Consider the following 25450-nt stretch of genomic DNA (forward strand, 5'->3'; position numbering starts at 1 on the left):
CAAAGAATATGTATGAGGAGAATGGAACTGATGAAGACTATGAACAAGAGTTTGGCCAATTACGGTTATACATCTTGCCCTTCACCCATAAAGTACATTTGTTTATGTCTTATAATAGGACAGCTTTGAGACTTCAAAAGTATTAAATTGTGTAAAGGCTGTATATCTTATGAAGCTTCTAACATTTACTACCCAGACCTCTTGGGGGGGGGGGGGGGGTTCGGGAAGGGGAGTGGTGTGGGGCAGGATCAAATGAACACCTGAAATAGTTCTAACAAGCATCCCATCACTTAAAGAAGAAAAACTAGTGGGAAAGACATCATACATGTAGTAATACTGGATTATTTATAATAATTGAAGCACAAGTTTTAGTGAAATTAATCACCACTACTCAACTATGTAGCTGGAATTTTCCTATGTCCATCCGCTGATCAGACCCAAATAAACACACAGACACTTATATTAATTAAAACTGTTGGCCTATTGGCTCAGGCTTCTTGTTAGCTAGATCTTACACTTAAATCAACCCATAATTCTTGTTTATGTTTAGCCATGTGGCTTGGTACCTTTTCCCAGTTCTGCTTTCACATCTTGCTTCCTCTGTGTCTGGCTGACAACTCTTGAATCAGCCTTCCTGTTCCCTGAATTCTCCTCTCTGTCCTGCCTATACGTCTTGTCTACCTATTGGCCAATCAGCACTTTATTTATTAACCAATCAGAGCAACACATTCACAGCATACAGCACGATATACACAGAACTTCCCCCTTTATTTCCAAAAAGTAAGGTTTTAACTTTAACATAGTAAAATTACATATAACAAAACAATTATCAAGCAATAATTATAGTTACAATATCTAGTCTATTTATAATAACTAGTCTATTTGTATTTGGCAAAAATTAAATATCCTATCTATCCTATTTTTGTGAGTCTAAGGTTTCATATCTAACTTTTCTCAGCTGCTCCCTTTCTTCGGGAATGGAACAGCAGAGCACCTCGGGTTTATATTATATAAAACTCTGCAGGGGGATTAAGGTGCCTGCCAGAGAGGAGGAAGCAAAGGAAGAGAGACAGTCCAGGGAGGTTAAGGGCTGAATAGATAAGTGTTTGGTCCCCAGAAGGGGGAGCAATTTAAAAAAAGAAGAGAAAAGGAGTGGCATCCCACAGCAGCCACTGAGGAGGCTGAGGGTGGAAGCCACCCAGGCCTTTGGAATTGGCCTCACTTGTGAGCACAACTATCTTACCCTCCTCAAAGGATATTCAATGAAACAATTACTATGTAAAAATGAAAATATTACAGGTTCCAGCAAGAAAGCAAAGGTGCTTGACAAGGTTAAAGGCAAGAACCTACATGGCAGAAGAAAAATGGCTCCTATACCAACACAACATACTCAAAATCAATTTGAAATAAATTCCAACAGTGCATAGCTACTTAACTCAAAGGATACTTACTAGTGTTAGTATTGGCTAAGGGGTTAGGTTTTCTCTGAATTGCACGTGCTGTTCCCGTGTCCTCATTGATTTGCTGCATAGAATTAAAATCAATAGTATAAACTCGTCCCAGAGTGGACAAGCTTATCTCATCCTCACCGACCTGATGGGCTGCCTGAGAGCAAAGAGAGAGAAACCTTGAATATAAACATGTAGAAATTCATTACCTTAAGCACAGCGGGGACCCTCCACATATGCTACTTTACATATCTATTTTATGTGGCTGGTAAACTGACAGAATATGGAAATTATAGTAAGACTGTTGAGGACAAAACTCATTGGTTTAACAAATCATGTTAAATTAAACCAAACTGTGAGCCCTGAGATACTCTGAGACAAAAGTCTAGGAAATACCAAGTGATAGAGCATACTTGACATGAAGACACCATTTGTATTTCAAAAGAAACTGTACTGTGAAAGAAATTTATATGTCCTTAGAACTCTAGTTGTTAGATGGAAAACATTTTTTTACCTAATCAATTTCTAATAACCTACTATAATTCTCCTTAAGCCACCTTATAGAACTGTCCTTAGGTAAACAAGACAACCTCACGTTTAAATGCTGTTCTAAGACTGTAAGGAACACAACTAAAATTTAAGATTAATAATCACGATGGAAACATTACACAGAAGGGACCATTTAACTTCAGACAACCTAGAGAAGTTGCAAAATGTTATATGGTGGTTTGCACACCTGGAATCCCAGCACTCAGGAGATTAAGTCAAGAGGTTTCCAGGTTCAAAGACAGCTTACATTATATAGCATAACCTATGGCTTTAAAAACAAACAAACAAAATACTCTTAATATAAAAGACCAATCTAAGCGGAGACTCCAAGGGAGAATGGAATAACTATCTGGAACTAGAGAGTAAACAGATAGCGAAGATGTAATTATCAGGAGAATGCTAAAAAGAAAAACACTTAAAGTTAGAAATTAAGAACACTAGCAGCTGTGGCACAAGAGATCAATCAACAATTAACTCTCAAGAAAGCCCAAGCTGGTTCTGAACTCTGAGTTCCTTTATAAGGATTCCTGACTTTAGAAAATAATTGGAGGAACGTATCTTGAAGGTACATCTTTACAAGAGATTTGAAGATGGTTGCAATTCAAACATTGTTTTAAATTTAGAAATATTGTGTGTATGTGTAAAAATGCTAGCAGAAGCAGGGTGGCAGTGGCGCACGCCTTTAATCCCAGCACTCTGGAGGCACAGCCAGATGGATCTCTGTATGTTCAAGGCCAGCCTGGTCTATAGAGGAAGATCCAGGACAGGCACCAAAATTACACAGAAACGCTGCTTTGAAAAACCAGAAAGAAAAAAAAAAAATGCTAGCAGAAAATGTAAGCCTCTCCAGAGCTGCAATGTTTTTCTACCACCAAGTCTTTGTGTCATCGGAGAAAATGAAGATAATTATTCCACAAACCCACAAACAATTTCAGATGAACAGAAATCACAGCAACTGTCATGGAGAATCATCATTAACATTTTGGTATATTCCTCCAATGTATCACTCAAGTTTCTTCTCTTACATCAAGTTGTCAAAAGTTCCACTGTTTTGAACACTGCTTTCATTTATATAATTAAAATCTATTGCACTAATCTATTATTCACCATTTTGGTATTCACCCTGGGGCAGGTACTTGTTTTCACTTTTTCCCCCATTAAGTATAAAAAGCACACATTGGGAGATTTCTTCTGGGCTGAAATAATAGACCTGGCTTTGAAACATAGTCTAACCCTCCAGTGTTTCCTTTGGGAAACAAAACTATGGGACAAAGAACTTAGATTACTTGCTCCAAGCCAAGCAGGTAGTTAGCAGCAGAAGCAGGACTAGAACATCATGTTTTCTGACCTCAACAGAATGAGGACCTTCTTTCTCAGGAGACAAAATGAGAGAATCTTAAGTTAATTCAAAACTGAGCACACTAAACACACACAACCACCTCCCCATTCCATCCCTACACCCACTCTCCACAAAAATAGGCATATTTAAATGGTACAATGAAACTACTACCTCAATGATCCGGCTGTCAATCCTGTTATAGGGATGCCAGAGACCTCGGTCATCCCGCCACTGCCAAATTGCACCATCTGTGTTCTGAGCATTTCCCTTCTTCAACATGGTATCAACTGCAAAAATGCCTTCTTTTGGTAAACATGGCATAAGTTCACTGAAAATAACAAGTGCAATTATTTTAATAAGTAACTTTCTGCACCATCTGTAGGTAATAAGACTCTCAAGGAAAATGTCCCCACTCTTTTACCAAATCAGAGATGTCAGTTCATACAGTTCTTGAGGACTTCGTGGCACAAGATCAATCTGCTCTTGACAACTTCCATTAGAGGCACCACACAGGAGGAAGTGAAGTGTTTCTGCAATGTCTGTTAAGCCAACAACAACAAAACATAATACACTCATTCGCTTACCACCTTCCATTCAAATTTACTGGAAGCACATGGCCTATAGGGTAATAAGCATCTGGAGCTCACAAGTCCTGCCTTACATGATACTTACATGTTAACTCAAGAGACAAACATCATTAAAATGTTCTCCATATATTAACTTTCCACTCCCAAGACATCAGTCTCTGGAGAATTTATCACTCAGATGCAGAGATTTAGTCACTCTAGATGCTAAAACCTTAGAAAAAGCTGTATCTGTTAGCTGTAGTGTGTTTGTATACATATTATCTACATGTGAAAATGCACAAATCCAGCTATTACTTTTTTTATTATCTTGGAAAGGTACCATTTTGTTAACTTTATCAAGTAATACAAATACACTCCAGAGTTTTGCAAAGATGCTTTAATGCCCAGGGATGACGGAATTCAGAGGCAGATCACTTCCTTATCATACAGAAGGCTTCAAGCTTCACTCTGCAGTACCACAAAATGAAGTGACCTTGAGATTGGGTTGTATGTTTTAATTTTATAAGTGATCAGGAAAGTAGTTAAGATTCTACCCCACAAAAAAGTAAACATGCTTACAATTACTTATAATACAATGAAAATGTGTCTAGCGGCTTCCATATGCTATATAGGAAATTCCCTTGAATATGCAAAAGAGGGAAAAATGTGACATTAAAGGAAAATTATCCATTGTATTCAGAGAATAGAACCGACTTCCCAAGCTGGTATTTAAAGCCTAACAGTAACTAACGAGAAGCTATATTCAGACCCCAGGAAACTATAGACTACTCAAGCTCCAAAGAGGTCCTAGAGACTTCAGAATAAGTTAATAAAACTACTTGAGAAGGAGTTAAACATTTCTCAGTTTCAATGAGGCAGACAGCATTGTGCTCACCACAGGGGAAACAATAATCTGTCCACCTATTCACCTCAATCACACTGTCTTCTTGCGAAGGTCAATGCATTAGTGCACAAGAAATACAGTGGAAAGTGAAACTAGGTTTCTCCAAACAAAATATATACAGTCTGAAACAGTGGGGTCCAAAGCTGTGTCTTCAGTAAAAGGCAACACTAACTCAAGATTGCACCTTAAAATTTCAAAATTCTAAGTATGAAATTATTAATCATGATTATATAGATGTTGCAACAATTATTAGCTCTATAAGAAAGAATCAAAACATGGTTACTGAAACCATACCACTTTCTGACATTTACTTATGAGACAAGGCCTTAAGAAAGAGAGATCAATGACAATTTGTCACTGGTTAAGTAAGAAACACAAAATTGGTAAAAATCTGTAAAAACTGGAGATATTTATCAGTAGAAATAAGGTTCAGCTTTCTGAGAGAAGCATTCTGCACTCAGATAATTCACTGGGGAAAATCAAACGAGCTGAGAGATTGAGTTCCCTTAAAAAGTACTTCAAAGTAATATAAAACTTACTAAAGATCATTAATGATTAGTATGACATAGAAATCAATGATCTTGAGTCATTGGTCTCAGAAACATCAAAAGTGAGTTTTTTAAGAATATATAACATAAAATGTACATGACCAAGCCAGGTGTGACAGCATACACTTTTTCTCAGCACCAGAGACACAGGTGGATCTATGGAAGTTTAAGGCCAGTCTGGGTTTACATAGCAAGTGCTAGGATAGCCAAGGCTACATAAAAAGACCTTGTCTCAAAAAACCAGAAGAGATCTTCAGCACTGCTGGATATGAAACACCCAGACCTCATATATGTCAGGTAAGCCTCTACTACTCACTAACCTACAGTCCTGACCTCATCATATATCTTCTTCAATATCTAATGGCATTTATCATTTCTTTTAACTTTTGTAACTTAATTTGACTTGTTAGTATGAAGGAAGAGCTACCCTTTTTTTGTTTTTGTTTTTGTTTGTGGTTTTTTTTTTTTTTTTTTTGAGGCAGGGTTTCTCTGTGTAGCTTTGGTGCCTGTCCTGGATCTCACACTGTAGCCCAGGCTGGCCACAAACTCAGAGATCTGCCTGGCTCCGCCTCCCAAGTGCTGGGATTAAAGGTGTGTGACGCCACCTCCCAGCTCGGAAGAGCCACTTTTACAGCTTAAAATACAATAATAAAACAGCACTTACTTTGTTTCATAAGTTGAACAGCTAATGTTGGGCAGTTGGAACACATCAGAGAAAACATGCGGACCACCATTATAAACATCCCAGAACTTAAAATTGGTGGAGTCACTACCAAGAGTTGTTGAACATTTGTAAGCAGATCTTTGGAAGCAACCTGCTGCAATAAATTCTTCATGAACACAAGAAGAGAAATTATTATGTTGTAATTTAGCAATTCTACAACTTAAAAAATATACTACCAAAAATGATACTCACCTCCTCGTGTTGAAAGTTGTCCACTAGACGTGCAAAACAAAGGCAAGTGCTTTCTACTGACTTTTTGTCCTATTTTTCACAAAGGAAAATAAAGTTAATTAATATAAAATGTTAGCACCACCAATCAATTAGTTCTTTCTTTGCCTCAAATCTAGGTAACGTCATTATCAGATGTGAGCTTTGAAAAGAAAAACCTGCAAAGTGTAGTTGGTAATATTAAAGAACAAACATTTGCACAGATCCATAAAGATCCATGAATTAACACCATCAGCAGATCCAAACCCTTAAGCACTGAGTTCCCTGATAACCAAAAAAGATTTGGCTATTAGAATAGACTTGCTAGAAAAATAAAGCCCTCTTGAAAAAACATCTGTAAATGTTCCTCATAACATCAAAACCAACATTATGTTTACTTCATTAATGGAGCACAGAGGCATCCATCTGTAACAATATAAATCTTTGCAGCTACTTGATTCCCTAGGGAAAAAAAAAGCTACAAAGTAGCAGCCAACTAATTTAAATTTTCTGATTCTTAGTTCTCATTTATGAAGTAAGGATGTTAGTTAGTATTGATTTTCATAATGAATTACAGAATATATTTTAAATTATCTCAATTTCAACCTTGCTTTCAAGAATAAACAAATTAATCCTGGCATGGTAGTGCATACCTTAATCACAGCATTTGGGGGACAGGCCAACTGATATCTGTGAGTTCTAAGCTAGCTAGGGCTATAGTAAGATCATATACCCAAAATAAATAAGAAACAGATTCAGCCAGCAGTTCGAGCAGACGGACCTTCCACCATAGACGATGGTCAAGTTCGTCAGTAACTTCGCGGAGAAGGCCCCAGGGCTAGTAGCCGCTGCAGTGACTTACTCGAAGCCTCGTTTGGCGGTACGCCAAGATTGAGCTGGTTCCCCCAACCCACTCCTGAACTCCCTGCAGCTATTCAGAGTGGGAGTGGGGGGAGATAATTCAAAGTGCTAAAACTGGTAGCTTCAAACAGCTTACAGTTAAGGAAGCTGTGCTGAATGGTTTGGTGGCCACTGAGGTGTGGATGTGGTTTTATGGCAAACGTGGCATTGTTGGCTATGATGTTTGAAGACTAATCTTTAACATCTGATTTTATTTGAGTTCTTATTTGAATGTTCTTGGACCACATGTAATGAGACTGCTATCTGAATAAAATATTAGCTTTGGAAAAAATAAAATAAAATAAAAAAGAAACAAAGTAACTAGGCATATGGGATATAGACTTGAAATGATTGAAGTTCAGAGATAGTCCAGACTATAAGCTATCCCTTGTTCCACAAAGAAAAGAAAAATTCAATGCCTTTACTCTATCTTTATCATTATAGAAATGTAGGAGACAAATGTGAGTCCATCATCTTATATAATCCCTTAAGCATATTCTGTACATCTAATTTTCAAAAAGCTTAACAAAATATGTAGAAACAAATTTAAAGTAGATTCCTTAAAACATGTCTCTAGTAATAAATAACATTACTGTTAAAGGGTATAAGGAAACAGTTTCTCTCTGACCTCCAGATGTGGCAGCTCAATCTCCTCCATTTAAATGTGGTATGAATTCTACTCTCTAAACTCTCTTTCTGATGTTTGACCTGTTGCATACCTTCTCTGGAATTTGCACTTTTCATTTCTATTTCAAGACAACCTGTCTCTCTCTCCCAGTCTTAAACCACGCTCCCAATGCCTTTCAGAGATCCTTCTGAAAGTAAATTCTGATCTCACAAGGGAAAATCTCAATTGTTACAAAGTCATAGTTGCTGTCAATATAAAGATACTGAACGTATAAGGTACCTATCATTTGAGTAAATCTGCCAAAATCTTGTTAAATAATAACCTAATTAATATGTGACTGGATAATACACTTAAAAAGAAACATGGATCAGAACACTTTGAGTTATATCCATCCAATCAGAAGATTTCAGGGGAAAGAAAAAGAAGCAAACAAACAAACAAAACCACTTTCATGACATAGGAAACAGATTCATACTTTACCTGATGAGTTAGCCTTTGGGTAAGCAATGGTAGGGAATCTGCCACAAAATGAAACTCATCTGGTGTGATACTCTGGCAGCAATTAGCTGCAATTGCTAGTGCATTTCTTTGGGCATTTATGCTGAAGAATTCTAGATACAGCAAGCAGTCTGCCAAACCACCCTAAAATACAGAAAACTGTTAAAGTGAAGGGAAAATATTCTTTACCAAAAATAACTATTAAAATGTCTAGTATATCACTTTGGGGGAATAGGTCCTCTTCCAGAACTACAAGGAACTAGCACAATGTGGTTTTGAGATAAAAAAAAAAAAAAAAAATACAGTTCTTCAGCAACAATACTTACCGCCTGTAAAATGGCTTTACTGTGTCGCCGTGACAACATCTCCAAGGCAGTTAAGGCCTGCTCTGCCACATCAATACACTGAATAACTTGCAGCTAGGACCATTAAAGTAGGTACCAAAGGTTATTATTTATTCCTCCACAGTACTTTATCTACATGAACACTTTATTTATAGCAACTTACACTAGCTCCACCATGAAACCAAACTAAAAAACAACTCACCCTTGAGTAAAAGCTAGAAAAGCTGGCAGTTTCCTCCCAACAATTTACTCAGTTTCAGGATACTGAAACATATTTTACCATAAGACATAACTTCCTATTTAAAACAAATGAGTTGATAACATGTAACAAATTTTTTTAAACCAGACTTAAAATGTTTCAGAGTAATTTTTATATTTTTTATATTTTACCAAATGAACTAAGTTTCCTTGTGCTTTTTAAAAAGTTAGAATAATATACACCAAAAGCATAAGCTACTAACCACTGACCATACGAAAAATTTCCTTTCTCCACTAGTCAATTTTGTGAACATGAGCAAGATCCTTTGTCTCAATTTCTCAAATGAGATTATAAGTACCTATCAATTCTACTATCCTATTTTTCCTCCCTATTATTTTACAGATTGTGATGTGTTTATGCTACGGAACACATGTAGAAGACGTTCCACTGTGTACAATCAAGTCTCAAGTGTCTCATCTTTCCTCTGTCTTACAGGTGCTGAAACCACTGCAGCTGGTATTTTTATGTGTATTCCAGAGATGATAAAAACTCTGATCAGAAGGTTTACCCTACAAGCACTATTATTACTCACTGAGGCATTTCACCAGCCCCCAATGCATTATTTTTTAATGAAAGGCTTTATGCTGTTCTCTGAAATAAATATGTTCAATACTATCATAAAAATCATAAAATTGGGCTTATTTTGTAAATGATTTACTAGTTTCAACTTTAAACTACTAATCTGTTGTACATAAAATAGTTTTTTTTTCCTCTTGGTATATTGGTTGAAAACAAAGACTTCAATTATATCATAGAAATGAATTAAAGAATTCAAATCTTGACTCCTCTTATGCACTTATGAACAAGTTGTACTAAATCAGGACTACCTTTTCTAAGAAGACAGGGATAGCATCTACTACAACAGCAGATGACCGTGGGAGCGCTTCCATCATATAGGTTAAGGCTCGGCAAGCATGATTCATCTAGAAAACAAGATGAAAGTTTATTCAATAAATACTCATATTAATGTTTAGAGTGCCTTTAAAAATACATGATGTACTTACAATGTCAAAATTATGTTCCATCTGCAGTAATGTTATCTGTTAAAAAGATAACAAAGTATTAGGAACGTTCTTGAAATATTTCTTACATTTCACTGAAATAGAAGAATTTGTTCATTATACACACACACACACACACACACACACACACACACACACACACACACAGAGACAAAACGACAGCAGGGCATACGAATTATTATTATGCTTATGATGTCATTCGTTACATGCAAAAGCTCTGGACTGGCAATGCTGTTATAAAGCATCAACTTAAAAAAAATCACCCTTTCTGTTGCTTATAACAAACCATTTTAGTATTCTAATATCTTTAAGAGAAGTCCTTTAGCATGTCAGAGGATTTACCAATTGACACATCATTGGCACCAGCAATGACTGGTATTTGCTGAATTAATATTAACACAGACTGAAGACCACTGTGTACATCTAAAATGAGTATCATTATGGCAATATGTTAATCATACAGTAACATCTGATTTGAAAACAGGATTGAATATATTAGAGACTACAATTAATAAATGATGTAATTATTTCACAAGTCTAAAAATCATTATTTTCTCATTTGAAAAGGACTTCACAGAGATTGCAGCTATTTTTGTCAAAAGAAATGCAAAACTAGAAAATTTTAAATGCACTGTATTTCAGGTATCAAGTACCCTTCAATTAAATGGTGATAATAAATGATACAATACCCAATTGCTACATGACTTCTCGGGTAAATAATAAATATGTATAATATATGCCTTGAAAAAGTTTTTCAGCCGGGAGATGGTGGCGCACGTCTTTAATCCCAGCACTGGGAAGCCAGAGGCAGACGGATCTTTGTGAGTTCAAGGCCAGCCTGGTCTACAGAGCAAGATCCAGAAAAGGCCCAAAGTTACACAGAGAAACCCTGTGTCAAAAAACCAAAAGTTTTTCGAAACTAAAACATTTATACACATTCACCAAATCAGTCACTTAAAAAACACATCTAAATTCAAAGGGTTTTCATAGAAAAGAACAAGTTTCCTAATTGAAAGATGGACTTAATCAGCTTTAACACATTCCCTTCCACCAAAAGGGACTACTTGTAAATGTCAATTGTTTTAATCTCATTTCTATTGCTATGATAAAATACCCTGAAAAAAGCAACAAGTATACACAGAGTCCATCATTCCAGGGAAGTCAAGCAGGGACTTAAAGCAGCCAATCACAAGAGTCAGAACAGAAGTTAGTGTGTGTGCTTACTCTTGTAAGTACCATCTCTGTATTTACAGTCCAGGACGCCCTGCCTAGGCCTTGGCGGAGCCCACATAGGCTGCATACTCAAAGATCCCTCCCAAGTGATTGTAGATTATATCAGGCTGGAACTGAGTAATAAACACTCAATCTTTCTCAACCACACACACACACACACACACACACACACACACACACACAAAAAAGAAAAAAAAAAAAAAAAACCACCAAAATAAGTTAGCTTATTGCCCCTAAAACTGAGAAAATGAACAATAAAGGCTAACACATTTTTTTCACAAGGAAGAAACAAAGCATTAGTGATGGGCTGAATAACATTAAACCATTTGAGTAATGAAGATCAAGTGAGTGACTTCAACAAAAACTTGGCACAAAAATATTTACAAACTCAAGCTGGTATTTAGCTCATTGAGAGTATTTATTTGTATACCATGCATACAGGCAAAGTAAACCAAAAGAAAAACAGTAAGTATGCTTACCAAAGCTGGAACAACACTCTTCACAGGAAACCCTCCTAGAGTCTCTTCATTTCCCATAACCAGTAGCTGACACATTTCAATGACTGCCTGAAGCTGTTGACTCTCATCACTCGCTTGCAGTCCTTGAAGAAGCTGTTGGGCCTTAGAGCCTTCAAGGAAATAGAAGGCATTACTTTTAAGCACTGAGAGCTAGAGACACAGCTCAGCAGGTAAGAATAGTATTACTATTCCAGAGACTCTGGCAGCAATGTCAGGCAGCTCAGAATAGATAACTGCAACTCCAGGGAATCCAAGACCTCTTCTGGCCGCCTCGGGTATTCAGCCACACATAGGTGCATACAAACATATAGAAGCACTAACAAACACATGCAAATTTTTTTCCCCCAGTTTTTTGAGACAGGGTTTCTCTGTGTAGCTTTGTGCCTGTCCTGGAACTCACTTGGTAGCCCAGGCTGGCCTCAAATTCATAGAGATCCACCTGGTTCTGTGGATCTGGTGTGTGCCACCACAGCCCAGCCATTTCAAATTTAAAAATTACAATCAATAAACATTGAAGAACTGGGGAAATGGCTCAGTAGTACTCTAAGATCAGATTTTAAAACTAATGTTTCTCCAACCATGTAGAAACAAAAGACCTTAAATACCCACTGCTGGAGACAGACATTATAAGGCAAAAAGAAAAAAGGAAAGCAAACTCACATCTATGACACTTTAACAAAGGAGAGCTACTGTGTCTGCTCAGCCTTAACATGACCTCAATTACTTGGTTTATGCCTTTTTAACTTAAACAAACTTAAACTTGATTATTTTTTAGCAGCAAAATTCAAATCACCAAAAACCAACAGGAACTGTTTGCTTTGCCTGCCATACCTACACTTTCAAAGAAAGTAATGTAGTGAGTACAATTTTAGTCCAATTAAAAATTACTTAATAAGGGTACCTGGGTATCAAAATAATATTATGTTTCTTTAAATATACACACCAGGATTAAATAAAAAACAAAGAGTAGAGAAAAGGAAGCAAAATTAAGACAGGCAGAATAATGCATCTGAAGATAGGGAGTATTCAACACAAAACAACCAACCTTTGTAGTTCTAACTACATTAGCAGGTGCTGGCTACTGGAGTGGTTCCTTTTTTTGAGCCTCAATTCCATTATGCAAATTCATTACATTGAAGAAAGCACTCAAAACTAAAACCAGTGCTGGGGTTTGTAAAAGCTCAGTGCTACAGCGCTTCCCTAGTATTAATGAAACTTGGGGTTCAATCCCCAGCATGGTAAACAAATGAGTAAAAGCTACCAATGTGTTTTGTCTCTTCCTATTCAAATTATTATTTGCAGAGTGGGCTTTTTTTTTCCCTAGAGCTAAGGATCAAACCCAAGGCTCTACCACTGAGCTAAATCCTCAACCCAACAGTGGGCTTTTAAACCCAGTTATCATTAAGTTTTAAAATATATAAATCTGGATATAAAAATATTTGAAAATAACTTTCAATCTATCTGAAATTTACATCGAAACAAGTTTATTAAAACTAAGGTTCACTGATCTTCTTGGTGACATAACCCTGGTGACCTCGGAAGACTTTTCTTTATTGTACATAGCTAACAAATTACATAATTGCTGCCTACTACCTTGCAATAATTAAAAGTCCACCTGAAAACAAAATGCTCAGACCTGTTCAAAAGAATACAACTTCTAAATTCTAAACTAAATATTAGTATCATTAAAGCAGGTATATCATTGTGCTAAAATAGTACATAATTTTTAAGACGTAACTGATGAATCATAAGTAGTTCCTAATTTCACTCACAAAGGATGAAATGCTAGAGAGAGAGAGAGAGAGAGATGTTCTTAATGCCTGGCAATTAATACATTATATAGTATAACATACACGCACAAGATTAAAAATATCCTTTTCCCAAAACAAAAATTTAATGAGAACTGTGTTACTGTGTATCTGGCAAGTCATCTCAACATAATGTTTAGTAACAACAGGACATATTAGCATCTATGTTGAAATTAAGTATATGGAAAAAAATGTTCCTCATTTAGTTACAAAGATTAAAAACATTAATTCAGGAGTAAAGACCAATTCTGTTAATGTTTAATATTTGAAAGGAAATCATAAAGCAAAATGGAATTACTGAACTCAGCAGCACTGAATGAAGTATTCAGGCCTGCACTGAAAATGTAACTGACAACTTGGAGGAGAACGGGATGGCACTGCTTTAGTTCTTAAGCTACCCGCAATTTGCAATGTCAGTTCAAAAGAAGTTCAAAGCCCCAGCACTCCAACTACTAGTCACAGCTTTATCTTTGCATGTAAGGATTTCAGGAACCTGAAACATAGCCACAGAGCAACATTCCAATAAACACTGGAGAACAAGGGGTTGGCAGGCCAACAGTTTCTATTAAGAGACAGACAATAATTATTTTAGGCTTTGCAGGCCATATGATTTCCATCATAGCTATCTTATCTGACTCTAGTATTATAATTCAAAAATAGACATAGACAGTACAAAACTAATGAACATGGCTCTGACCCATTAAGACTTTATGGGTAGTAAAATTTGAAATTCACTGTATTTTAATCTCAAAATATGATCCCCCCACCCCACCCCAGGCATTTGAAAATGTAAAGGACATTCTTAGTTCTCAGGCTACATAAAAAGAAGCAGGAGGAATCACTGAATGTTTTATGAAGAAAAAGAATGAAAGTAGTCACCCTGTCAAGCCTCTTCAGCTCTTTTATACAAAATATACTTAATTGTTAAAAAAAACAAACAAACCTGTAAATACAGGAGTAAGAATTATAAAGAGAGAAAAAAGAAAATCAACACTTTTAGGATATTAACTATGACAAATACTTGGGGGGGGGGGAGACAAAGAGCTGGGAATACGGCTCATCAGTGTAATGCACAAGGTCACCTGCCCCAGCACTACTACCAAAGAAAACAAGGGGGAGGGGCACTACAGAATCTCAACAGAGAAATCTGCTATAAAGAATCAATGAAGTGTCTAGAATTGACTCAAATTAACTCAATACAAAGCAAGAAGTAAGAAAAGATTGTAGCAGACAACTTTAGAAAGAAACAAACTGGTATTAGGCATGGTGACACAAACCTTTAATCCCAGCACTTAGGAGAGAGGCAGAAAGCCCTAATATAGAGTTCCAGGGCAGCCAGACTACACAGAGAAACACTAACTAAAACATAGACACGGGGTGATTAAATGTTGTCAAAAAGGCTTTAACTGGACTTTTAACCATAGAACAGTATATTCCGTTATAAATTAAGACTATAAATAGTCGCTATTATGTTAACCATGTTTGTAAGATCTAGGTTTAAAAAAAAAAAAAAAAAGATCTTCTCTCCGGGGTTCTCCCATTGTGCTGTAAGCCTCCTCCCTCCTTCAATAAAAGGAAAAAAAGAAAAAAGGAAAGAAAGAAAGAAAGAAAGAAATTGAAGACAGCGATGTTCTAAAACAGGAAGTGGTGATGGTGTCATGGGCTATGAGGATGATGGACTAAAGTCTATCAAATTGTGCAAACAGGAAAATTGAATACTATGTGAATTATCCATCAATAAAGATCTTATTAAAAAAAAAAAAGGATCTGGGTTATAATTAATCTGATAGAAGTATAGTGAGAAGTAATCCTGCAGAGAAATCGCTATCAGATTCATATTAACAATGTCTTATGAGATAAATTTTGTAATAACATAAAGAGCTTCAGATTTAAAAAAATTAATTCAAAATATGTAATCAGATGACATAATTATATGATTCCTTCCTATAGTTGCTAAATTATTACACCAACAAGTAACCAATAACAATTATTTAGAGATTTCAAGGGAGGAAATATTTTGAGGTATTCACTTACTAGCTCCACTTCCAATTGTTCTATGGAAAAGCTGTGACATCCGAGGACCAAGAGGACCAAACAGGTGAGGAGGAAGACCTCTGGCCTCTAACAGGGCTAAAGAAAAAAGAAGAGCAGAGGAGTCGTTGGGTTGATTTAAAACAACTGATCTTACCTAAAAAATGTCAAAGAAGTGATTCTTCTCACACAAGTGAGTTAGCCCAATGTTACTTTCTACTCTAAGTTTTAAAAGAAACTAAATTTCTAAGACCTCAGACATACACAAATTTAGTTGCTACAAATTAAAGCACCCCAATGACATCATCAAGTATGTTAAAGTTTTGGAGAGAATTTAAAAATACATTCTCATCAAAACTATGAAAGAAAACCATAAGGTAAATTACTACTTTAGGTAAGTCAAATATTAAGAGCACCTTCCTTTCCCATTAAAATTATTCTCCAGAGAGATTTTGGTAAACCTGTCCAAAAATATGAAAATCATGACACCATTTTTACCAGTTAACAAAGAAAAGCTGTTGTATCAAGGGGAAATTTTAAAAACTTCTCCCAGGAACTATAGTAAAGCAATGTGAAACTGTACATAATGTCTCTTGTAAGCCTTATATTGGAAATCTATTAAAAATCCATCATCTGAGCTATAAGTACACACCTACCTAGTCATATACATGGAGTATACATAATACAAGATTGTATTTTAAAGTCCCTGTCAAAATTTTAAAAAAGAAGAAAGAAAACTAACTAGAGTTTAGGAAAGAACATGGGATTTGGGGAAAACTCAGCCTATTAGATTTATTTTTATTTACTTTTTTATTATGTTTTTAGATACCAGATAATAACAACATATTGAGGTGCTTCGTAATTTATTACTAAAGCCAATTACACATGTAATCATGTGAAGAAATTTTTTTTGAAAAAAAAATTTGAGGCTTTGCTTGGTTAAACAGTAAAAGTGGGGGTTGGGGATTTAGCTCAGAGTTAGAGTGCTTGCCTAGCAAGCACAAGGCCCTGAGTTCGATCCTCAGCTCAAAAAAAAAAAAAAAAAAAAAAAAAAAACAGTAAAAACGAAGACGCAGACAGGTCATCTCTGAAACCAAAGCATCATGTTGTCTGTCATTAAGCACAATTTTTTCCCAGAGGTGCAGGTATACCTAGAATTGCTGACAATGTTCCAGTGAATATATATGAACTGAGTTCAAGTCAAGAACAGGAGGATGTGCTGCCTGCAGTAATCATTTCTTGCAAACTCAATAGCTGTCTTTACCTTGTAATCGTCCCATCTCAGAATCATCCGATTCACTCTCCCCAGAGGTGGTCATGCCAACAGCCCCTGCAACAGAACTAGAGGCTTGGGGAGAGGGGGAAGGTAAGGATTAGGAGGAGCATTTAATCTTGTATGTCTGGCTTACCTTAAATAAAACCAAAGCTTACAGACTATAATAAATTAAATGGGTCATCCTTTACACTCAGGCATTGTAAACTCTCTTCCATGAAATTTAGGAGCAAAAGGGGAGCTCAGCTACTTTATATAAACATAAGCATAAGCTCTGTAACCTTCAAGCCCTTGAAACAGCTTTCTACCAGATTTCTCTGCCGCTCATCAATCAAGTCAGACTCTAAATGACATTTCAGAAATGTAAATAATCATTTATCTGCTTTCTCTAATTGCAAGAGTATGAAAAGATTATACATACTCTTCTTTTTAGGTTGAAATACTGAAGACATACATTACAATTAACACATAAGTGCAAAGAATTGCTGTAAAAGAGAGGGAAGCTAAGTAGACAAAAATTAAAGTAGAATCAAGTAGAGGAATTCCACTACACAAAACATATGAACCAAATCAAAAGCAAAACCAGTTTAAGTAAACAGCAGCAGATATTATGAATCTGACCAAATGAGAAATATATTCTTAGAGGAACTAGTAGTCCAATAAGTCATTAAGTGTATGCTGAGACCTACACAGCCTCAAAGATAGGTTTGATCTACATATGATAACATCATTAAGAATACCATCAAGCCTGATTATTTGATAATGACAGAATGCCATTCAAGACACAGGTTTATGACTGGCAAATTTTGAGAGTTCTTCTGAGCAGGACATGGTGGCAAGTGCATCACCAGCATAGGGGACGGACAGACACACACATGGTCGGGGTCTCTCTCTCTCTCTCTCTCTCTCTCTCTCTCTCTCTCTCTCTCTCTCTCACACACACACACACACACACACACACACACACACACACACACACACACACGCAACCTTATTTAAAAGTACAACATGCCAATGTGCCAGTCACCAACCAATTCTATATTTTTAGAAAATATTTCTATATATTCTTTAACTTCAATGATTTTTTAATTATTAGATACAGATTAGAAGAAAAGCTAACAAAGAGTGGCCCAAAGGCCTAATCCAGCCATTTCGTTACTTGATAATGTAAGTGATAAGAACAGAGCCAGGCCCAGCTTTTTATAGAGGTACTAGGGATCTCAACCCATACTTTTCCACTTTTGCAGCAAAAGCTCTTAGACACTGAGTCCCTCCCCAGCTCTTGGCAGCTATTTCCAAGAATGACACAGTTGTCCATGTAAGTCCCCTTTACATACTGTCTGCCAAAATTAGGTGTTCAGGCTAGTCTAGCCTTTAAGCTAACTTAATTAAAAACAGATAGCTGTTTGGTGAAATGTAGCAGCTGTAAACTCAAAAATTCATTAGTCAAACCCAAAAACTTTATTCACACGACAGACCATTTCTGCCTCTACAGTTAAATATCGATTCTATTTCCACCTCTTACAAAGGAAAGATGACAACATTAGAATAGATCTGTATGTCATGAAGCTTTGCAGCAAGACAAAAAGCAGCTTTCCTTTACCGTAGTCTCCATCACAGGGTGAAACAGTCCTAACAAAATGGGTAGTACTAAACCAAAGAGGGAGAGAAAGCATTTGAAAACTGGGTGCTTCCCAAGTGGTGGTGGTGCAGGCCTTTAATTCCAGCACTCAAGAAGCAGAGGCAGAGGATCACTGAGTTCGAGGCCAGCCTGGCCATTAAAAAGAGAAACCCAATCTCAAAAATCAAAACAGAAAAAAAGGAAAGAAAAGAAACTGGGTGCTGGGTATGGTAGCTTACACCTTTAATCCCGGCACTTAGGAGAGGAAACAAGGTGAGCTCTCTAAGTTGGAAACCAGAGTGACTACCAGGCCAGCCAGAGCTCCATAGTGAGAACCTGTCTTGTTTTGTTTATGGCTGTTATCCTTATTTTTATATATCTTTAATTTCAAAAAAATAAATAAATAAGACCAAAAGCACCACAACAGATAACACTCAACCCCACTATTTGGTCAAGGAGGGAGCTTTCCTGTAGTAAGACAACAAGGACAGAACAGAGAGCCAGGTAGAGACCCTGTTGAGACCCTGTCTTTTTAAAACCAATGAAAATAATTGCTTTCTAGGACATGACCCTGATCATTTCTTGTAGTTATGAAGTCTTGATATTAAAAACTGAACGCCAGAACAATGCCTATTTTTCCTTGCCATTTCATTGTTCTGAAAGTCTACCAACTACAGAACCACTGTTCAAGAGGCAGACATCAAAAAGTAGTTGAAAACACCACAGATATGTCTTCTATGCTAATTTTGATTTGTATTTTACACAGAGAAAATAAAATACATTTTCTCAGAAGTATTTTGCCACAAGACAACAGGAATTTCTGCTATCCACCCCTAAAGCTTACTAAACTCAATGCTCCTCGAATAACAGTCAACACCTATGTGTATCTTTTGTCCAAAGGGGGGGGGAGGGGGAGGGGAGGGGGGAGAGAAGCGGGGAGTGCGCTAACACACTGATTTCAAATGTGAATGTCAATAAAACATACATACGACATTCCCTTAAAGCATTTACCTTCTTAGATAATGTATCAAAGACAAAATCCACTGGCCCTTCTCCTTTCTAACCTTGGAATTTATCTATATGAATTAAACTCTTCTAACCCCTAGAGAGAAAACACACCTGTACTATGTGCACTCGGTTTCTACGACCTGAAATGAAGCGTCAAGCATCTTAGCTGAGAACTCTGGGAAAGCTTAACCAATGTGCCTCAGTTTTCCCTCATTTATAAAATGGCAGTAACGGAACTCACACCTCAGCAGGTTGTTTTGAATATTCAATGGGAATACATGGAAAATGTTTAAAGTCACATCTGCAGAGTGAACAGGCATTGCAGTTATAATTATTTTAAGAGTCAACTCTAACAATAAATTCAGAAATTTCATTTCTGTTACTCATTTGAGGACTGGTCTCATACTTCAAATATTCTCACTTGAAATAAATAATGAAAGTCTAGGAAGTGATATTCAACACTGGTAAGTAGGAGCTATGTATTATCAACAGCCTGAATGAGCCTGCAAATGAAAAAAGCTTATATTCTTCCAGAAATTTACCAATTAACTATTAAGGAAAAACAGAAGGTGATTTTTAAAATTTAATTCTCAATAGAAGAGATGCTACAAATTCAATGTCTGTAATTTTTCTTAAAAATTGGGATATAGTAATGACTTCAAAATAAACCTAGCTAAGCAGAATACAGTAACCATGGGTAACCAGGTCTTTCCAGCAAAATGATTTATGACCAAGCACAGGCATTAGAGAAAACTATTGTATGTTCTAAAGTTCATACATGCTTTGCAACTAAATTTTATAGCATGATTATAGAAATACATATACATTCATAAGAATTACAGTATTTTTTGTTTTGAAAGAGTAATTTCACACTAGAAAATTCACTTGCCACAATTCTGGTAATGGTAACAAATACTTAAAGCTAAAAATAAGGGAAAAAAATGTCTTTTTTAATTTTTGCCATCCAAAGATTATCAAGAAAAAAATTAAAAGGCCATAAAAATCTAAATACTGCTATGAAAGTAACTTCAGAACAAAGTAAATTTTTAGGGCTTACAAAACGGTAAGATTCATTTAAAGTACATCCTTACATTTTTATTATGAATTTAAATTCACTAAAACAATTGTTAGTCAACTCATACACGTTGGTCAAAATTTACACCTTCCTATGAAGCCCTCTGAAAGTAATTAGTGAATATATGGACTGGATGAAAACTTAAATTGTAACAATGAACCCACTAATCAAAAACACCCAACCTATGACATAAAACAAAATAGGGGGCAAAAAAGGTATTTCATGGTAACATTTCTGATGATTCTGTTCCCTCCTTTTACCTTACTTGGAAACCAGAAAATTCATCCAAAAATAAATGTGTAAGACAAAGGAAAGTGTCTTGGAGCTACGTAGTGCCAGTCTACCTGCGGCTCCTTGGGGAGCTTCATCTGTCCGGGCAGCTGAGGAATTCACTGTCTCCTGGTTGCTTTCAGGGTCTGCCATTTTCTCTTGCCGCCGGGCCTCAGCTGCTCCTCTCTTGCCCAGGCCAGAGCCTCGCCGACTGCAATAAAGAAATGCCATCACAGTGAGCATTATCAAGGCAGGAGGAGCAATGTATAGACAACACAAAGCTCAAATTCATACAGCACAAAGCCAGTTTCTTCTCCCTTTTAAATAAAAATTGTTATAGAAAATCACTAAGACTTTGTATATCTGAAATTCTTCCAAGTTATAGCTCACAACACAGTACAAGCTTTTGTGTTACTGGGAGCTGTTGTCATCTTTACAGACAGACATGGTCTTTAAACACTTCTAGCTGAATGGAAAAGTGCCCCCCCTCCCCAACCTGGCAGTGTCTAGAAATACAAAGAAAATGAAGCTCTTAATTACCTGAGTACTTGAGGTGTTTTGTTTTTTGTTTTTTATTAAAAACTCTAAACAGGAGTGGGTTTAACTAATCTTTCCTTCAAAGGTAAAGAACTCATTCAAACCTAACTTATTACCAAGCTGTAAATGAGATTCAAATTCATCCAACATGTAGTTTTCACAATATTCTAGGCTAAACACGCTGCATGTAACATGTTGCTACCCTCAAATACTGTTTCTCTGAAAGAAGCCCACAAGCTCATTAGGTCACCAAAGCATAAAACGTAAGAAAAACCCTAATAATTCATAAAAGGTTGTGGACCAAGACTGTTTAATTCAAGTATGCTAGATGGCTTGTGCATAAAATGACCAAGTATACTGAAAGTAATTTTACATGAATGGACATGGGTACCAAAAGGGTGCAATCAAAGAAAATTATATTAACACTAAATTATCTGACTTCACATACAGCAAATCCAAACTATAACTCTTTGTTAAGACTAAAAGGGGCATGGGGAACCGCAGAGTTGGTTCCACAGTTAAGAGAGCATATAACTCTTCTTGGTGATCAGAGATCAATTCTGAGCTCCCAGGATCTACATGGCTCACAACTGCCTATAATTCTAGCTCCAGAGAATCAGTCAGCTTTGGCCTCCTTAAAGCAACTCTACATATCAATAAATAGAAAATTGTTTCAAATCCTTTTTTTAAAAAGTTGAAAACTTGACCCAAAATGGAACTAAAGCTCTGTAGAACTCAATTATTTTCTCATAACTCCTCAGTGGTATTGCTAAGAAACCTCAAATGCACTCAGTTATACTAACTCTAGATATTTTTAAAGCAATATGTGGGGGGGGGGGGGCAGGGAACAGAAGTTTTTTCTCCTCAGGCTATAAAAAAAAATCCATATTCTATCTGGGCGTGGTGGCATACATCTTTAATCCTGGCTCAGGGGGCAGTGGCAGATAGATCTTTGGGTTTGAGCTAGCTTGGTCTGCATGGTGAATTCCAGAACAGCCAGGGATGTCTCATTTTAAAAGAACAAGTAAAATTCTTTTCTCATATCATTAACCATAGAAAGTGACCAAAACTGTCTTAGTGAAGAAACAAATGCCATTAAAAAATCTGCTTACTTAAGTCTGAACAGAAATACGACAGGCTAAAAATCACTTGACCCATTAATGGTTTTACCGTATTTCCTAGAAGAAACTACATTTAAAAGAGAAAGAGTTGCCGGGCGGTGGTGGCACAAGCTTTTAATTCCCGGCAGAAGCAGGCAGATCTCTGTGAGTTCCAGGCTAGCCTGGTCTTTCCAGGCAAGGGGAAAAAAAAAAAAAAAGGAAGAGTTGATATTTGGCAACAAAATAAATAGCAAGGATGGTAGGTGGCACACACCTTTAATCCAGTCAGGGCTGCATAGTTAGGCCTTATCTCAAAAAAAGATGGGGGTAGACAGGGAGATGGCTCACTAGTTAAGAACATTGGCAGCTATTCCAAAGCATCCTGGTTCAGTCCCTAGACCTATATTGATTGTTCTCTCATTAAGCCTGGGGTTTTTTTGGTTTGGGTTTTTTTTGGGGGGTGGGGGAGGGGGGGTGAGGGGGGGTTTGACAGACTCCAAACATGGATTCTCTGTTTAACAGCTCAGGCTGTCCTGGAACTCTCTTTGAAGAACAAGCTAGCTTCAAACTCGGAGATCTGAATGCCTCTGCCTTCAAAATGCTGGGATTAAAAGCAAGGTATATACCACCACACATAGTGATACAGCCATCTTTTTGGTTCAAGTATATCACAGGGAAAGTTCACCTTTCTTTAAACAAGCCAAATCTGCATAAAAGATATTCACCGGAGATCTTTTTGGCAGACTGTTTGAGTACCTTGTGAGTAGTTTTGGCTGGCCTAAACTCGCTTCGTAGAAATCTGCCTACCTTTGCCACCAGAATGCCAGGAGGAGAAACTAAGTCCAACTCAACCTAATGTCTAGATACTGCTAATAACTGTAAAAATGTTTTTACATAAGAGGAAAAGTACAAATGTGTCAAAAGGTAACATGGTTTGTGTTATCCTTTGAAGCACTGATTATGGAAGTTGGGCTTTCATTTTGATGGTTTTATTCATTTCTTCTATATGGGAGAGGGTCTATGTAGCCCTTGCTGCCCAGGAACTAGCTCTGAAGACCAATCTGGCTTCTAACTCAAGGGATCTATTTGCCCCTTCCTCCAAGTGCTAGAATTACTCAGCCCAACCACTGTACCAGGAATTAGACATGGCTAGAATCACTAAATATGTTTGCTGCACTGATCCATTTAGAAAAAGTGATTTTTGTTGTTGCAGTTGGTTGCTTTATTTTTTGGCCAGACATGGTGGCACATGCCATTAATTCCAGCACTCCAGAGGAGGTGAATTTCTGAGTCTGAGGCCAGCCTTGCAAATGGAGGAAGTTCCGAACAGCTAGGGCTACACACACCCACCCACCCACACACACACCACCTATTTAGGGAAAAAAAGTGATGTGTGTGTGTGTGTGTGTGTGTGTGTGTGTGTGTGCGCGCGCATAAAGTTATGTCAAGTTATTCCATTAGTTGTATTTAATATATAAATTGCATTGATTATATATATATATATATATATATATATATATATATATATTATATTATATTACTGGTGTGGGTGTGGTAGTACAACCCTGTGATCCCATGACTTCAGAGACTGAGGCAAGCAAATATTAAATATATTCCACACACCCAAGACCCTATCATAGCAGTGGAAGGGAAGGCAGGAGAGGATATGGAGGTAAAAAGGAATAAGAAGAAAAAGGGAGAAGGCAGGGCAAAGAGGGGAAGGAAAAATTATTTGGTAATTTTAAGATGTACATAAAGATTTTGATAAAAGTTGAAACACTTGAGCAAAAGAAGGTAAATGAAAACTGTAAACTCAAAAATACTAAATTAATTACCTGGTACTAGCACAGGAGCCCGTGGTCTTTTGACGTGTGCTCCTCCTCAAACTGGGGAGCTCAGCAGGTGGGGACTCACTGCGCTTCTTGGTAGACTTTCTTAAACCTATATGGGAAAATAGAAAAGTTGAAATTTCTAAGTTATCATGAATTAAGAATCCAGCTGGTAGTCAATCACTCAAACCAAACCTCACAGTAGCAGTACTGTCCTTCCCAGGGTACTCTACCCTCCAGCTCCTGAGATTTCCCTGGTATATACTCTGTGCTTCAAGAATTCAATCTCTCTGGGTGTTGGTGGTAGTGGCGGTGAACGCCTTTAATCACAGCACCCCTGAGGCAGAGGCAGGTGGATCTCTGTGAATTCAAAGCCAGCCTGGACTACAGAGCTAGTTCCAGGACAGCTAGACTGTTACACAGAAAAACCTAGTCTCAAAAAAAGGGGGGGGAGGGGGGGACAGAGAGACAGACAGACAGACAGACAGAGAATATTCAATCTCATTAACTTTACCCCCGGATACATTTTTGCTACTTTACACAAGGCTAATCAAAAAGAACAGAGAGCTCAAGACAGTATTTCATTTATGCCATGAGCATGGAGCTAAAGATTGGTGGAATGACCAATTTTTAGAACATAATTGGGAAGAAATCAACCCAGCACATTTTGCAATTATCTGAAAGCTATCTAATGCCTTTATAGTGATAATAGTAAAGTTCTAATAACCAAGAGATTTTATTATTTTTAAATGAAGAGCCAATTACAGCATCTACCCACCCCAGCCCCTCTCTTCACCATAATGTATGATAGTATGCTGGGTGGTGGGCTCCATTTAACCAAAGAACTTCAATAGTGAAAAGACTCTAAAGTCAACAATCAAAAATTCTCTGAATACTACTGCACCAACCATGTTAAATCAAAGTGAGCTTTTTCAGGGAACACTCACATATTTGGTCTTAATTACTTCTATTTTCCATTAAGTTTTAAGTTTTGGATATATCCTTTTAAGGTGAAAATTCGGCTACAGGGTGATGGGGGGCAAAGACAGAATCTCATGATGTAGCCTCGGTTGGTCTGATACTTCCCTTGTCTCCCAGTGATAAGATTAAAATCCACTACCACTACCATGCCTGGCTACTCTTGAGTTCTTAAAGCACCAATAATGGGACTGGGAGAGAATGAGATGAAAAAATAATTCTAGATATTTAGG

At 36.9% G+C, this 25450-nt stretch overlaps 1 protein-coding gene and 1 pseudogene across 1 annotated transcript in view; one reads left to right on the plus strand and one right to left on the minus strand.

Annotated features, from left to right (window-relative positions):
• Trip12 (thyroid hormone receptor interactor 12) overlaps window positions 1–25450 on the minus strand; it is a 114400-nt gene that overhangs the window by 48643 nt on the left and 40307 nt on the right. Inside the window, exons 6-19 of the mRNA XM_036173649.1 lie at window positions 24246–24351; window positions 20848–20984; window positions 16791–16874; window positions 15530–15625; window positions 11649–11797; window positions 9919–9954; window positions 9742–9837; window positions 8638–8730; window positions 8294–8455; window positions 6271–6339; window positions 6019–6184; window positions 3758–3875; window positions 3508–3664; window positions 1452–1605 (exon numbers count right to left, since the gene is read on the minus strand). Of these exons, the coding sequence (XP_036029542.1) occupies window positions 1452–1605; window positions 3508–3664; window positions 3758–3875; window positions 6019–6184; window positions 6271–6339; window positions 8294–8455; window positions 8638–8730; window positions 9742–9837; window positions 9919–9954; window positions 11649–11797; window positions 15530–15625; window positions 16791–16874; window positions 20848–20984; window positions 24246–24351 (1623 nt within the window). The remainder of the gene's footprint in view (window positions 1–1451; window positions 1606–3507; window positions 3665–3757; window positions 3876–6018; window positions 6185–6270; window positions 6340–8293; window positions 8456–8637; window positions 8731–9741; window positions 9838–9918; window positions 9955–11648; window positions 11798–15529; window positions 15626–16790; window positions 16875–20847; window positions 20985–24245; window positions 24352–25450) is intronic.
• Window positions 7082–7442, plus strand: LOC118573245 (annotated as a pseudogene).

This window comes from Onychomys torridus, chromosome 23 (assembly GCF_903995425.1).
Source record: "Onychomys torridus chromosome 23, mOncTor1.1, whole genome shotgun sequence".
In the NCBI taxonomy this organism is placed as follows: Eukaryota; Metazoa; Chordata; class Mammalia; order Rodentia; family Cricetidae; genus Onychomys; species Onychomys torridus.